The 14,081-nt window shown below is 52.1% G+C and overlaps 2 protein-coding genes across 2 annotated transcripts in view; one reads left to right on the top strand and one right to left on the bottom strand.

Annotated features, from left to right (window-relative positions):
* On the bottom strand, positions 1-1,778 carry LOC117650906 (complex I intermediate-associated protein 30, mitochondrial). The gene is made up of 5 exons (XM_034394548.1): positions 1,652-1,778; positions 1,122-1,470; positions 805-1,025; positions 538-723; positions 1-466 (listed from the first exon to the last, which is right to left on the bottom strand). Exons 2-5 carry the CDS (start codon positions 1,447-1,449, stop codon positions 242-244), a joined length of 960 nt encoding a protein of 319 aa, XP_034250439.1. The 5' UTR covers positions 1,450-1,470; positions 1,652-1,778; the 3' UTR covers positions 1-241.
* Positions 1,779-3,129: 1,351 nt separating this feature from the next.
* LOC117650904 (ras-related and estrogen-regulated growth inhibitor-like protein) overlaps positions 3,130-14,081 on the top strand; it is an 84,426-nt gene continuing 73,474 nt past the window's right edge. The window contains exons 1-4 of the mRNA XM_034394546.1: positions 3,130-3,332; positions 4,148-4,359; positions 4,890-5,289; positions 6,049-6,092. The gene's annotated coding sequence lies outside the window, so the exon portion shown is untranslated. The remainder of the gene's footprint in view (positions 3,333-4,147; positions 4,360-4,889; positions 5,290-6,048; positions 6,093-14,081) is intronic.

The raw sequence follows: 14,081 nt of genomic DNA, 5'->3' as shown, positions 1-14,081 counted from the left end.
AGTTCTTACTTGACATTTATTTATTTCTTAGCATTAGAAGAGTTTATTATACATGTGACCAACATTAAAGTAATTAAATCATTTTAAAGAATGCCAACAACATTTTTCATGCCACTGATTTTTTTGTTTGTTGTGACTTTGATTTCTTAATATCACAGGCAAGAAAATATTTTTAAATGTCATGAAAACCCAATGGAGATGAAGCCTATTTACAAACTGATTAAAGACTTGAGATAAACTTTTAATTGCTGGCCATCCATCGTCCAACGTAATATTGCTCATACGCAAATTCTTCATTGTGGTTTTCATCTTTAATACAACCCACATAATCTATTTCTAGACTGAAAGGACCCTCATTCTGATCCATAAGAGTAATGCTGAAGTTTCTCACTTCCTGTAGCTCGATAGGGTATTGCTGATCGTGCATTCGTCCTTTGTGATGTATGAAGAATTTTGAGAAAGGTATCTGAAAAATAATACACGATCAGAAAGTATAACACATTAGGTATAGTAAAATATGTCATATTCAAGACTTACCAATGTTTCTTGCCAATATGGGCCTCCTCTCGTATGCAGGACATAAGAATGCAAATCCATAAAATTAAGATCAAACATGGTATGAGGGTGAAGATTGACCATGTATGTTCTACCATCACCTCTGATCCTCAAAGCCAAATGGGTGTATGCAGCAAACATGTATGTTGATTCACGATAAAACGAACGCTGTAAGCATATCAGATTTTCAATACAATAGATAAGTGAAAATGTAAAAATGATTCATAAAAAATCGTTGGTTGTACATACATGGGGAGGAACAAATCGCAGGTTGGCGTACCCAGCAATGTGAACTTGGCCTGTTTTAGGTATTCGGGTACTTATGTTTCCTGAAAATATTCCTGTCCCAGATGGTGAAATGGTGACATTGGCAGTCGAATAGCCTTGATCCCAGTCACTGTCACAAGTGGTAACCCAGTTATCGACGCTTTCAGGACTACCAAATTCAAAATACTTGTCAACAACACCGTCTGTCAAAATTTAAAAAAAGGGAGAGATGAAGAGGCATCAAAGAAGAGACGATAAATGGTTCATACTTAAAAATACAATACACTAAATAAACTCACCTTGAGGATACCAGCACTTTGGGGGGTCTTGAGAAAAGTAATCCTTAAGCTCCGTGATCATCTTTTTCGTTTCGGGTATAAGCATTTTTGCACCTCTCTTGAGGTGTTCCTTGTTACTCATAGGATTCGGGTCTTCTCTGTGAAATTCAGAACCACCTCTTCGGTCAGGTTCCCAAATAGTACCACCATAGTCTTTGCTTGAAACATGTAAACATCTTTCAGCAGATGGACTATGACTCTTGTTCCAAATAGAATGATCACCCCAACGTAACTTGCTCAGTCCACCATACACTCGATGAATATTGAAATTCACAGTTGGAAGTTTCATGTTAGTGATAGTCTAAGAAACCTGTGAAAGTAAAAAATTAATATACACTTCGCCCTTCGCCATAGCAAGAAGATTCTATTCTGAGGTTAAGTGCGGCTCAAGAAGGATTGTAATTATTTGAGCGATGTTACGTCACTGACATTTGTTCCACAAGAAAAAAATTAGAACTTGAGATTGAAAAAAATGAAATTGTGACACATACATTGACAAAATTACGCTTTTACGCGAGTAAATGTGACTCGCGAAACGCGAAGTCCTCCAGCAGACAGCCTGCGAGCCTCAACCACTATTTGCACGACCCGTTTGTTGTGTCTAGCTGTCTATAGCCCCTCTGCAACTATTTACAATCCGTTCCTAGGATTTGAATGAATTAAGTGCGGGTTAGCAAGGAGTGGTTACTTTACTCCGAGCTAGAATTTGTAAGTTTTGAATATTATTCGGATGGGGGTAGCGCTCTCTGAGGCTGGCAACCGCTATTAGCTAACGCTCTTAATTACTCTACAAATTTTTTTTCAAAATTTAGCAAAACGTTTTTCGAAATCAAGGCGAAAATCAGATTGGGCAACCGTATGACAAAAGTTCATGCTTCCACGCCACTATTACGCCGACTATTAAAAGCCCCTTTGTTACGCCTTGGTACTATAAACGATAGGTGAAAACCGAACACATTTACACCGAGTGCAGCGCGATTATCGGTTTTAATTCGTCAAATTGTGCATCTACCCTTCATGAGGGTCAAACCGCCTGGCATTTAGCAAAACGCCCCACTTTCCCGGAATGGGGAGAAAGTTTCTTCTGACCACCCATTCCATTCCCTCATTTGCTTGACAGATTGAGAGACATTATCTCCTGTTTTGTCGAATCACGGCGCTCGAAAACAGAGGGGCGACACGGTAGACTAACGATCATGCTTCCACGTCCACAGTTTTATTACAGTCCGAGGCAATGTGTCACAATCTTGCCACGTTTGTGTCACGTTCCTTGGAATATCGTGTCGCATAAACGGGACTCAGGTTTGGAAAAAGGCCGAATCACATTCCTCGATCACCAAGAGATGCAGCGCGATATCCACCTGTTTTGGAATTCGTCAAATTGTGCCTCCCCACCCTCCATGTGGGTTAATCCGCCTGAGCAGCAGGCAAAAAGCCACACTTTGCCCCGGAAATAGGGCAGAAAGTGCTACTTTGCCGACTTTGGCCTTCCCTCAGTGCGTTGACAGATTCCGAGAGTCGTTTTCGTCGCTGTGTCTCTCGCTCTACGGGCGCTCTGGAGCGAGCGAGAGACAGACGGACGAGACGGACTCTCGGTCTGCTGGCCTGCTGACCGGCTGGATGGCCGCCGCCGGCCCTCCCTGTCCCTGGGTCCGTGACTGGCCGCCGCGAGCCGCACGCGAGCCGAGCCGCCGCGCCGCCCCTCCCCGGCGGATTTGTGCCGATGGCGGCAAATGCCGCCCTTGCGCACTCGGCTCCCGGTCGGCGCGGAGCGCGGTGTGCTGCGCAGTGCTGCGCCGGTGCTGCCCTCGATGGGGAAGGGGATGCCAGGGAGAGCCAAACCGGCGGGGAAGCGGCTCGAGCGTCCAAAGCGGCGGGGCTCCGCTAGCGTCGGGATCACTTGCGAGCCTACGCCGCGCCGGGACAGAGGCGACGGTGCCGATCGTGCCGACTCCCGCGAGGACGTTCGCGGGTCGCGCCTGTCGCGCCTGTCGCGCCTGTGGCGCCTGTCGCGCCTGTCGCGCTGCTCTTGGGTGTCTCTGACCTGCATCCTGAGCATCGTCCTCTTCCTGCAAGTTCTCGTCGCCGTCGCCGCCTCCGCCGAGTGGCTCCGACAGCGCTCGTTGATGCTCGATTACTGTTGCGCGCGACTCAATCGCGAGCACAAGTTCGGTAAGGAACCAAACACAGTCAGGGGCGGATCCAGAGCCGGCATGAGGAAGGGCAGAGTAGAATATTTTGCCTGCTTACTGGGGCAAAGTCGAGGGGCAAGTCTCTTGTGTACTCATGTGTGCAAATCGTCCCGTACTCAGTGTTACTCACAGGTGTAAAACGAGCAAAATTCGCCAATTATTTTGCCCGATTTGGCGTTGTGTATCGTCTGCAACGTTTAAAAATGTGAACTTTATGAGTTTGGTCAGAGGCGGGCTGTGTATTTTACCACCAAATTCCTTTGTACAATTTTTGTGCAAATTTGTGCGATTCCTAATGCAAATTTGTGCGAAACCTGGTTTAAAATTGTGTGAGAGCACGTACATAATTGTACACAGACATTTGGCGTGTAGGAAGGCGGTACATATTTTACCGTCTTTGCTCCACCATGTGTAGTACCGCCGACAGATTTTGAGTGTTGCATAACATTCGTCTCAGTGAATCAATTGTCATCATGAGTGATGTAAATGCCATCTACGATTCTGTCATGAAATGAAAACAAATTTTTACAGTCAGTGCATCTGGGGTGATCTGGGGACTGAGGTTTAAAGGAAATTACCGCATTAACAGATTCGCAAGTTGCGGAGAGTGGGGGAGTGGAACAGTTGATACAGTCCTTGCTCCCTCACCCTAACCTACCCCAATCCACCCTCCTTGCCCTACGCCGCCCTACCACACACCACCCTACCCCACCCCTGCGCCCACCTGTTAATCTGTAGGAATCTGCGTCAATCTGTTTGCCATATTAACGTGTTTATTTCCTAAACTCGGTGCAGGTCCAAACGGCTGCTGCTGATGACTCCGCTGTCGCCGCAGTCGCTGGGTTGGGCGGAGAGTAGCCAGGCGTGGCGGAGCGAGGCGGAGGGTGGCGGAGTGGCGCTGCCTGGGGCGTGCGTCGCGGCGTGGGCCGCGGGGCGCAGGCCTCAGTGGGGGAATCCCGGCCGTACCGGAGACGGTCATCAGGGACCCCGGCCAGGTCGGCGTCCAGGTGAGCATCAGGACCTGCATCGCAAATTCGATCGTTGGTTAGGTGTTTAGGCCAAGCGTATCAAAGCTTGAGCTGTTACTCGCAAAATGTGCGAGGCTCAGCAGCCCAGTTTTTGTAGAAATTTTGTAGGAGACATCACAGGTTTTTTTTGTGCACACGAACTTTTCGTACAAACTTGTACGCGGTTTCGTACAAAAACAGGGAAATATGTGCAGTTTTTCGCACAAAAAATGTAGAAAAGTTCGTGTGCACAAAAAACTGCGATGTCTCGTACTAAATTGTACATGACATTTAGAGTACACTCCAGTGGCGCTCCGTTTTGAATGCCAAAATTTGACCTTCTGGGCTGTGGGAACGACAGGGTTCGGCACTCCAGCGTTCTCAAAACGGCGTCCGAGCCCAGGAGGCCAAATTTTGGCATTCCAAGCGGAGCGCCACTGGAGTAGCAAGGAAACTTACCCATGGATTGCAGTGTGGTGCCGGTTTCGGAAGTCCCATATTTACCTTGGTTTGCTATTTTTTTTTACCAGCTTCCGAACGTGGTGTCGCACTCGAGGGCGCAACCCAGAGCGCGAGGACCAGACCCATCCATCCATCCAGACATCCAGCCAGCCAGCTAACCAGCCAACCAGCCAAGCAACCAGCCAGGCGCCCAGCCAGCCAGCCAGGCATCCATCGAGTCAACCCGGCAGCCAGCCAGGCATCCGCCCAGCCCGCCCCGCATCCATCCATCTATTCATCAATCAATCCAGGCAGCCAGCCAGGCACTCATTCAGCCAGCGACCCAGCCATCAAGCTATCCAACCAGGCATCCATCTATCCAGCCAGCCAGGCATCCAGCCAGGCGTCCAACCACCTTTCTATCCAGATCCATCCATCCAACCAGCCAGCCATCCATCAGCCCACCCGGCCAGCAGACAGTGGCAAGAGGTAAATGACTCGGGCAACACTGCGAACACTCTCTTTATTTTGTTCCTCTCTGTCATGCCGACAATGAAGGAATCAAAACGCGCGACGGGCGCGAATGCCAGTCACGTGTTCCACAGCGCCTGCGAAGGAGAGGGTAGGCAGTGCCGCGGAACGGGCAAGGATGGCGGGCTTGCCTATCCGGTGTTCCAGAGGCGCCTGCGAAGGAGAGGGTAGGCAGTACCGCCGAACAGGCAAGGTAGGCGGGCTTGCCTATCCACTGTTCCACAGGCGCTGACGGAAGATGAGGACTATTATTACCGTGTGCTGCAGCGCGTCTGCACAGCAGACAACTCCGTAGTTGTATACGGGAAATGTACGGAGGGCACGGTAAAAGTATTATGTGCGCAACTCCCTACGGGTCGGAAAACACGAATGAAATCCCCCAAGTTGGCAAGGTGTGGGGCAGTGCAGATAAATAGTTGACCAGACATGTGCCGTACTTTTTCTGCTCTGTTTTCAACATTCATTTCTTTTTCTACTTTTTCTCCACTTCTCTTTTACTTTTTCTGCACACTTTCCTATCAGCAAAGCCAGGCTAGAGTGCGCGCAGCTTGACCGTGCATTTGTATAGAAGCTCCCCGCGTCGAAAACTGAATTAGAGCGGACAAAGGAAATCCAATATAAACACGCAGAGGCCTACTCTTGTCTGCGCGGCGGAGTGCCCCGCCACCACTGCAGTGTAGTGGCACTGTTTGACGTGTTCTTTTTCTCGTGTTGCAGCATGCGTCGGCCGGAGAGGCAGACCCTGGTGTAGGCGACACCAGGTGAGTGGGGCGGCCGCAGTTGGGGTTGCAAGGGTTGCAACGTGAGCGAGGGGCGCGCCTCGCTCCATCAGTGGCATGCGCAGAAATTTTGAAAAAAAGAGGGGGGGGTGTCAGGCCGTACTGTTTGCCTTCTTACGGGGGAAATGTGACGCAATTTGCCTACCTTCCAGGCGGCTGTCTTGTGCCGGGTGGTCTCTCTCCCTCTCTCTCTCTTCCTCTCTCTCTCTCTCTCTCTCTCTCTCTCTCTCTCTCTCTCTCTCTCTCTCTCCCTCTCTCTCCCCCCTTCCCCCCCTTTTTTAGCCTGCACCACTGCGCTCCATGGATGCGTCCCACGCACAGTCGGCCAGAAGGCCGCTGCGGGCGGCCAAAGTCCCGGACGACTTTTAAGCTCCAAAGCCGCTGTACAGTACTTGAACCGCGTGATCTCGCTAAGGGTTTCCTCGTTCGGAGACCGATCCTTTGGTGGGCCCAACCGTTCGATCCAAGTCCTGTTTAGCGACTCTGGAGCTCAAAAGCCGTCCGGGATTTTGAACACCTCCTCGGGCCTACGGTGCGCCTGTGAAGTAGAGGGTACACGCTTATCATCTTACGTTGGTTTTCGTGCGTAATACGATGATTTTCCATCGTAAGGTACGACCAATTTCCAACCTGCATAATACGCACGAATGTGAACGTAAGGTACGCAGGATTTTCAACGTAATACGCATGTTTTCAACGTATTACGCACGTTGTTAACGTAAGGTGCGTTGATTGCGATTGTAGTACGATGACATTTCAGCGTAATACGCATGTTTTGATTTCAGCGTATGTTACGTTCGCGTTACCATCGTAAGATGATAAGTGTGTAGGTAGTGCCGCAGAACAGGCAAGGTGGGTGGGCTTGCCTACCCGGCGTTCGACAGGCGCCAGTGAAGGTGTAGGGTAAGGAAGGCTCGTGCGACAGGCGCGGGCTTAAGTTTTGGCGGTAGCGGCCTGAACTAAGCAAAACACTATTCCTGGAGTAGAGGGTTGGTGGTCCAGACTCCGGGGCTGCGGGCAGCAAGGCGGGCAGCAAGGCGGGCAGCAAGGCGGGCAGCAAGGCGGGCAGCAAGGCGGGCAGCAAGGCGGGCAGCAAGGCGGGCAGCAAGGCGGGCAGCAAGGCGGGCAGCAAGGCGGGCAGCAAGGCGGGCAGCAAGGCGGGCAGCAAGGCGGGCAGCAAGGCGGGCAGCAAGGCGGGCAGCAAGGCGGGCAGCAAGGCGGGCAGCAAGGCGGGCAGCAAGGCGGGCAGCAAGGCGGGCAGCAAGGCGGGCAGCAAGGCGGGCATAGCAAGGCGGGCATAGCAAGGCGGGCATAGCAAGGCGGGCATAGCAAGGCGGGCATAGCAAGGCGGGCATAGCAAGGCGGGCATAGCAAGGCGGGCATAGCAAGGCGGGCATAGCAAGGCGGGCATAGCAAGGCGGGCATAGCAAGGCGGGCATAGCAAGGCGGGCATAGCAAGGCGGGCATAGCAAGGCGGGCAGCAAGGCGGGCAGCAAGGCGGGCAGCAAGGCGGGCAGCAAGGCGGCAGCAGGCGGCAGCAAGGCGGGCAGCAAGGCGGGCAGCAAGGCGGGCAGCAAGGCGGGCAGCAAGGCGGGCAGCAAGGCGGGCAGCAAGGCGGGCAGCAAGGCGGGCAGCAAGGCGGGCAGCAAGGCGGGCAGCAAGGCGCGCAGCAAGGCGGGCATAGCAAGGCGGGCAGCAAGGCGGGCAGCAAGGCGGGCAGCAAGGCGGGCAGCAAGGCGGGCAGCAAGGCGGGCAGCAAGGCGGGCAGCAAGGCGGGCAGCAAGGCGGGCAGCAAGGCGGGCAGCAAGGCGGGCAGCAAGGCGGGCAGCAAGGCGGGCAGCAAGGCGGGCAGCAAGGCGGGCAGCAAGGCGGGCGGCAAGGCGGGCGGCAAGGCGGGCAGCAAGGCGGGCAGCAAGGCGGGCAGCAAGGCGGGCAGCAAGGCGGGCAGCAAGGCGGGCAGCAAGGCGGGCAGCAAGGCGCGCAGCAAGGCGGGAAAGCAAGGCGGGCATAGCAAGGCGGGCAGCAAGGCGGGCAGCAAGGCGGGCAGCAAGGCGGGCAGCAAGGCGGGCAGCAAGGCGGGCAGCAAGGCGGGCAGCAAGGCGGGCAGCAAGGCGGGCGGCAAGGCGGGCAGCAAGGCGGGCAGCAAGGCGGGCAGCGACTGGCGAAGGCAGGCCGCGCGCCTGCGGGTGCACTGCCAGTCCAAGTGTGAGACAGTCTCACACTATTTAGTGCGAACCACGATGTCTCACGCTTACAAGTGTGAGCTACGTTTGTCCCACGCTTTGCAAGCGTGAGACATCACGCTTACAAGTGTGATCACACTTACATCACACTTAAGTGTGAGACACGGTTTGTCCCACACTTACTGCCTATGGTTCCCTGAGGTTTAATGCCAAAGGACCCACGCTCGTACGTGTGAGACAAACCGTGTCTCACGCTTGTAAGTGTGAGACATGCCGTGTCTCACACTTGCAAGTGTGGGACACGCGAGGCTCACACTTGTAAGCGTGAGACATCGTGGTTCGCACTAAATAGTGTGAGACTGTCTCACACTTGGATTGGCAGTGTGGCAACGCCTTGCTGCGGACCGAGGGCCGTTTCCCTCGCTCTGTCTCTCTCGCACTCATTGGTCAGGTGCGAGAGAGACAGAGCGACCCTCGGAATGGAGGCTCCGCCCGCTCGCTTCTTCTGTCGCTCGGTGACGCGTGCCAGGCAGCCTTTCTCGCTCGAATATGATTGAGCAACTTTTCGAGGTTATTCCGAATCCAACCGAATGAGGCCGAAAAACTCTTGATTGGCGATTCGTGTTGAAAAGAATGTGACGCACTAATTGGACGGGAATACTTATTGGTATAAAAAGTGCAGTTTCCTGGGCTATTGTGACCGTCTATTGTCTTTACGGAATGATGACGATACGATGTTCCCCTCCCGGGCCCCGAAGCCAAACGAACTCCAGCCAGACTACGCACACAGCAGACCGATTCCGGGAGTCGTTCCCGTCGCACTGTCTCTCTCGCACTCGTGGGGTGACCTTATAGATGCGAGCGAGACAAAAGCGACTCTCGGAATCGGCCCGAAGTCTGAACTGGATGCGGCAGCGCCAAGCGCCAGGCCCCGCGGCCCCAAACGCCCCGCGCGGCTGCCCTTCTAGGAAGCAGCCGACCGACAGAGAGACAGTCCGTCCAGAGGGCCGTGGTGTGGGGCCCATCGAGCCAAGCGCGGATCCAGCCAGGGGGAGGGGGGGGGCAGGTGTCGTTTTCCCCTTCTATGCCACCTAGATACCGCCTGAAAGGTAGAAAAAAAGCCCTAATTTGCTCCTGTAAGTAGGAAAATGTGCTACTGCGTCCCCCAACACACACCACACACACACACACACACACACACACACACACACACACACACACACACACACACACACACGTCGCCTGTGGATCCGGTGGCCACTCCCACGGCCAGCCCGCACGGTGAAAACGGTACCTGGTTTTCCCAGGAAGCCTATGGTAGAGACATAGGCGATTTCCAGGGAGTTCCTGGGAAAACCAGGAACCGTTTTTACCGTGCGACAGCTATAGGGTGGTGTGTGTCGTTTGGATTTCAAACGTCATTTCCACGAAAAGCGCCGAGGTTCGCGCCGCGCCCACCGCGTGGGAAAGACGAGGGCGAATTCAAAGTGGGGCAACAGGTCTTTTGCTTTGCCCCTGCAGGTTGGCAATTAGAAGGGCTTTGCCCCCCCCCGATCGGGCTCTGGATCTGCCCTTGCCCTAGGCAAGTGTTCGCCGTGAAACCAAAGTCTACGCCACACTTGAAATGCGCAGTTTGTGGAATTTGCAGTGTCCGCATTTGGAATTAAAGAGCAGAGCTTGAAGTGACCGCTCTTCTAGCGCGCTCAGCGCGGAGTTCTCTGCTTTTGCACCATGTCAAGAGACAAGTGCTCTGTGAGCTACTGTATTGCACTCAAAAAAATTTCAATACAAAATTCTGTAACATGGTTACGCAGTTCACTGGTTTTTTGACAAAGAGGCGTAAGTCCACTGAACCAAATTTTTCAGGACGGCCAAAAAACATACAGTTTTTAGCTCCTAAGATCTATAAATTCCCACACAACACTCAAATTTTTGTGACAAATTCTTTGAGAAAGTGTGCATCTTTTGGTAAAAATCTCATGTGTGTAACTCTTTTGTAACTCCTACAATGTCAGAAAAACCCTTCCAAATGAGGTGTGATTTTTGACAAAGAGGCGTAAGTCCAGGTGGATTTTTGACAAAGAGGCGTAAGTCCAGGTGGTTTTTTGACGAAGAGACGTAAGTCCAGGTGGATTTTTGACAAAGAGGCGTAAGTCCAGGTGGTTTTTTGACAAAGAGGCGTAAGTCCAGGTGGATTTTTGACAAAGAGGCGTAAGTCCATTAGCCATTCTGACAAACAGGCGTAAGTCCATAGGCCATTCTGACAAACAGGCGTAAGTCCACAGACTATCCCGATAAACTAGTTCAGATTTGTAATTAACCACTTACGAATGTCCACAGCTAATGTGGTGAAAATGGCGAATGTCCACTCATGAGGTCACAGAGTGGTTTGCAACATGTCAACACTGTTTTAATCAAAAAATAATGACTAATGGTTCCTCTCATCTCAATCCCCTCAGGCTAACAATACATATCTCAAAACGGACTCTTAAATATTTGCAAGGGGTATCAGATCTAAAAGACCAGCATTCTTCGTCACCTGAGTCCGATGATGATGGTGAAACCAGAGTCCGATGACGATGGTGAATGTTGCATTCGTCTTCTTAGGCAGCACTTGGCCTAAAAGTCATGGGCCCAACACAGAGTGTGCTATATGGAGGTTATCAGCATGGATGAGTCCAGGTTCTCCCCTGCTGCAGAAGATTAATGCGCCAATCACCATCTCCATCGGACTCCGGTGAGGAAGAATGCTGCTCTTTTAAATCTGATTACCCTCGCAAAGATGTAAGAGTCCATTCTGAAATACGTATTGTAAGCCTGATGCGATTGAGATGAGAGGAAACGTTACACTTCAAACCTAACTGTCTACTAAGTACACACTTACAAATGCATGCTTGCAAGTCCACACTTACAAACGCATGCTTCACGCATGGAGTTATACGGCGCCAGGGATGCGTTTGTTAGTGTGTACTTGCAAGCATGCATTTGTAAGTATGTACTTGGCCAAGCATGCGTTTATGTGTACTTGGAAGCTTGCATTTTTAGGTGTGTACTTAGTTGACAGTTAGGTTGGCACTGTAGTCATTATTATTTGATTGGAACAGTGTTCACAAGTTGCAAACCACTCAGTGACCTCATGAGTGGTGGATGGTCTGTGGACTTATGCAACGGACTTACGACTTAAGGTCCATGGACTTACGCCTGATTGTCAGAAAGCTCTATGGACTTACGCCTGTTTGTCAGAATGTTCTATGGACTTACGCCTGTTTGTCAGAATGACCCATGGACTTACGCCTGTTTGTCAAAATGGCCTGTGGACTTACGCCTCTTTGTCAGAATGGCCAATGGACTTACGCCTCTTTGTCAAAAACCCACCTGGACTTACGCCTCTTTGTCAAAAACCCACCTGGACTTACGCCTCTTTGTCAAAAAACCACCTGGACTTACGCCTCTTTGTCAAAAAACCACCTGGACTTACGCCTCTTTGTCAGAAAACGGGTGGACTTACGCCCCTTTGTCAAAAATGGAATGGACTTACGCCCTTTGGACACCTTCTGTATCTTCTGAACTAATTGAGATATTTTCATTTTTCAAAAACCAGTAGGCTTGTTCTTTAATTTTAAATTCTTTTCTGAAAAAATGTGGATTTTGTCAATTTGTGGACTTACGCCCCTTTGTCAAAAAAACAGTGAAATGTTACAGAATTTTGTATCAGCACTGATACAAAAATTTTTATCACGCGTTACGGTAAACTGTTTCCCGGTTACAGAATTCTCAATCGGTTTGGGTATCATCCCTGTACCGCACCCGGTGTACGTCCGTCTCGACCTCGTCCCCCATTCCCCCGGGTTTCACATCGGCGACGGCTCAAAAGCGGCCTTCCCGGGAAACTGGCTCAAAGGAAGAGGATAAGGTATCATCTGCTAAAAAGCAATCGGCTATCGGCTTCCTCGAAAGCGTATGGGTTCGACGAACGTCGCCCGACCGTGTCTCTTTGCGAGCGAGCGCTGCTGGTGCCGCTGGTCCTCCTGTGTGAGAGGGAAGCCTGTAAACTCGGCCGACCGCGGGGCCGCGCGCTGCACACAAGCGCCATGCAGGGGTGGACAAAAAGGCAGGGGCCCGGTCTGTAGGTGGAGCCCGGTTCGAAAAAGGTCCACAGCGACCTCCTAGAATATTGAATACCTCCTGTGTTTTGGTTTGTTTTTCTTTTCTTCATGTGGAGAACTACTCATTTCCTGGTGCTAAGTATTCATCCCCACTTCGACGTGTGAAGTCTGCAGTCTGCACACTTCGAGCGCGTCACAGAGTCCCCATCTATCGTCATGGTGCAAAACGTGTGGAACTCCACACTTCACTGCAAAGCCAGTGGTAGCTTTGCTTGCCACAAATTGGGCAAGCCGTTTTGAACGCCAAAATTTGGCAAGCTTTGGTCGGCACTCTTCATAAGCTTGCCAAATTTTGGGTATTTCCGGGCCAAGCTTGCCAATTTGCTTGCTAATTGCAGCTTGCAAATTTTTGGGCATTCAAAACGGCTTTGCCGAATTCGTGGCAAGTAAACTTACCAGTGGCATTGCAGTGTTGAAGTGCGGAGACTGGAAAACTGCCGAGTGCGGAGACTGAAAATTCCCCACCTCCGCGCTCTTCAAGTGCGGTAATTCTCCACACTTGGTATCACAGAGTAGCGGCCTGGCAATCAGGACAACGTGACGTGGCGCCAACTTGGCCCTCCAGCCCAGAGCTCTCAAAAAACGGCTCCGCAGGCCGGCCGCTGAGGCCGCACGCGGCCTGCGGCAGGCCGCTGGCGAGCAACCCTGCGCCTGAACGGACAGTGCCGGACTTGTCCGCATGATGTGAGGGCGCCACGTCTCGGCCACCTCCCGGCTCCCTCGGTCGCATCCGTGAACCCTATTGGCTGCCGGCAGCCGGCCCCTCGTCGGGCCCGGGCCGCGCGGCCTGCAGCAGGCCGCAGCGGTCGGCCTGACGAGGCCGCGGCCGAGCCGTCCCAGCGGCCTGTCCCCTGCGTGCTGAGGCCGCACCGCGGCCTGTTCGGCCGGCCTCAGAGGTCGCCTTTTGAGAGCTCTGCTCCAGCCTCCGACCTCGCCGCGCAGCCGCGCACCTGAGAAAGCCTGGCTCCGACGGCCGGACAGGCAAGGCGGGGCGGGGCGGGGCACGCAGATTGATTTTGGCGCGGTGGCCCGAAGTGCCCCCCAACTTCGCCATCGCTCGCCGGCATTGTCACTGAATAGTGGACCGGCGAACCGAGCGGGTAACCACTCGCGTAATACCCTGTACACAAAAACCGTGTATTACGCGTAATACACGTGATCGTAATACCATTTTTGGGTCAAATGTGCCAAATTTGGGCATTTTAGGGCCGTAATACACGTGTAATACACCCGTAATACAGCGTAATACCGAGTAGCCTGTACACGATTTCTTGAAGTGTTTACCCCCTCGCGGCGAACACATAAGCACGCCCGATTTCCGGGTAACTTCTCTGTCACTCCTTGTTGTTGTTTTTTAAACCTTTCTGTTACGCCTCTTTTTGGTGTGGAATCAGAGATCACGCGTGGTTTTGGTGTAAACTTTCTTTCGCGCCTATTTTTTGGTGTAAGCTTTCCGTCACGCCTACTTTTGGCGTAACTTTTTCGAAACACCGGACGTAATTCTGACGTGCACCCTGTCGGAAGATTTCCGCTCTTTTTCACCTCACGATTAATGACAAAAGGACGGAAAAAAGGAATTCGTTGACCCAACGAAAGAGTACGTTGATTCCGTGACAACTGAA

Source organism: Thrips palmi, unplaced genomic scaffold (assembly GCF_012932325.1).
Source record: "Thrips palmi isolate BJ-2018 unplaced genomic scaffold, TpBJ-2018v1 HiC_scaffold_5, whole genome shotgun sequence".
NCBI classification, from domain to species: Eukaryota; Metazoa; Arthropoda; class Insecta; order Thysanoptera; family Thripidae; genus Thrips; species Thrips palmi.
This window is presented reverse-complemented; position numbering and strand designations above follow the sequence as displayed.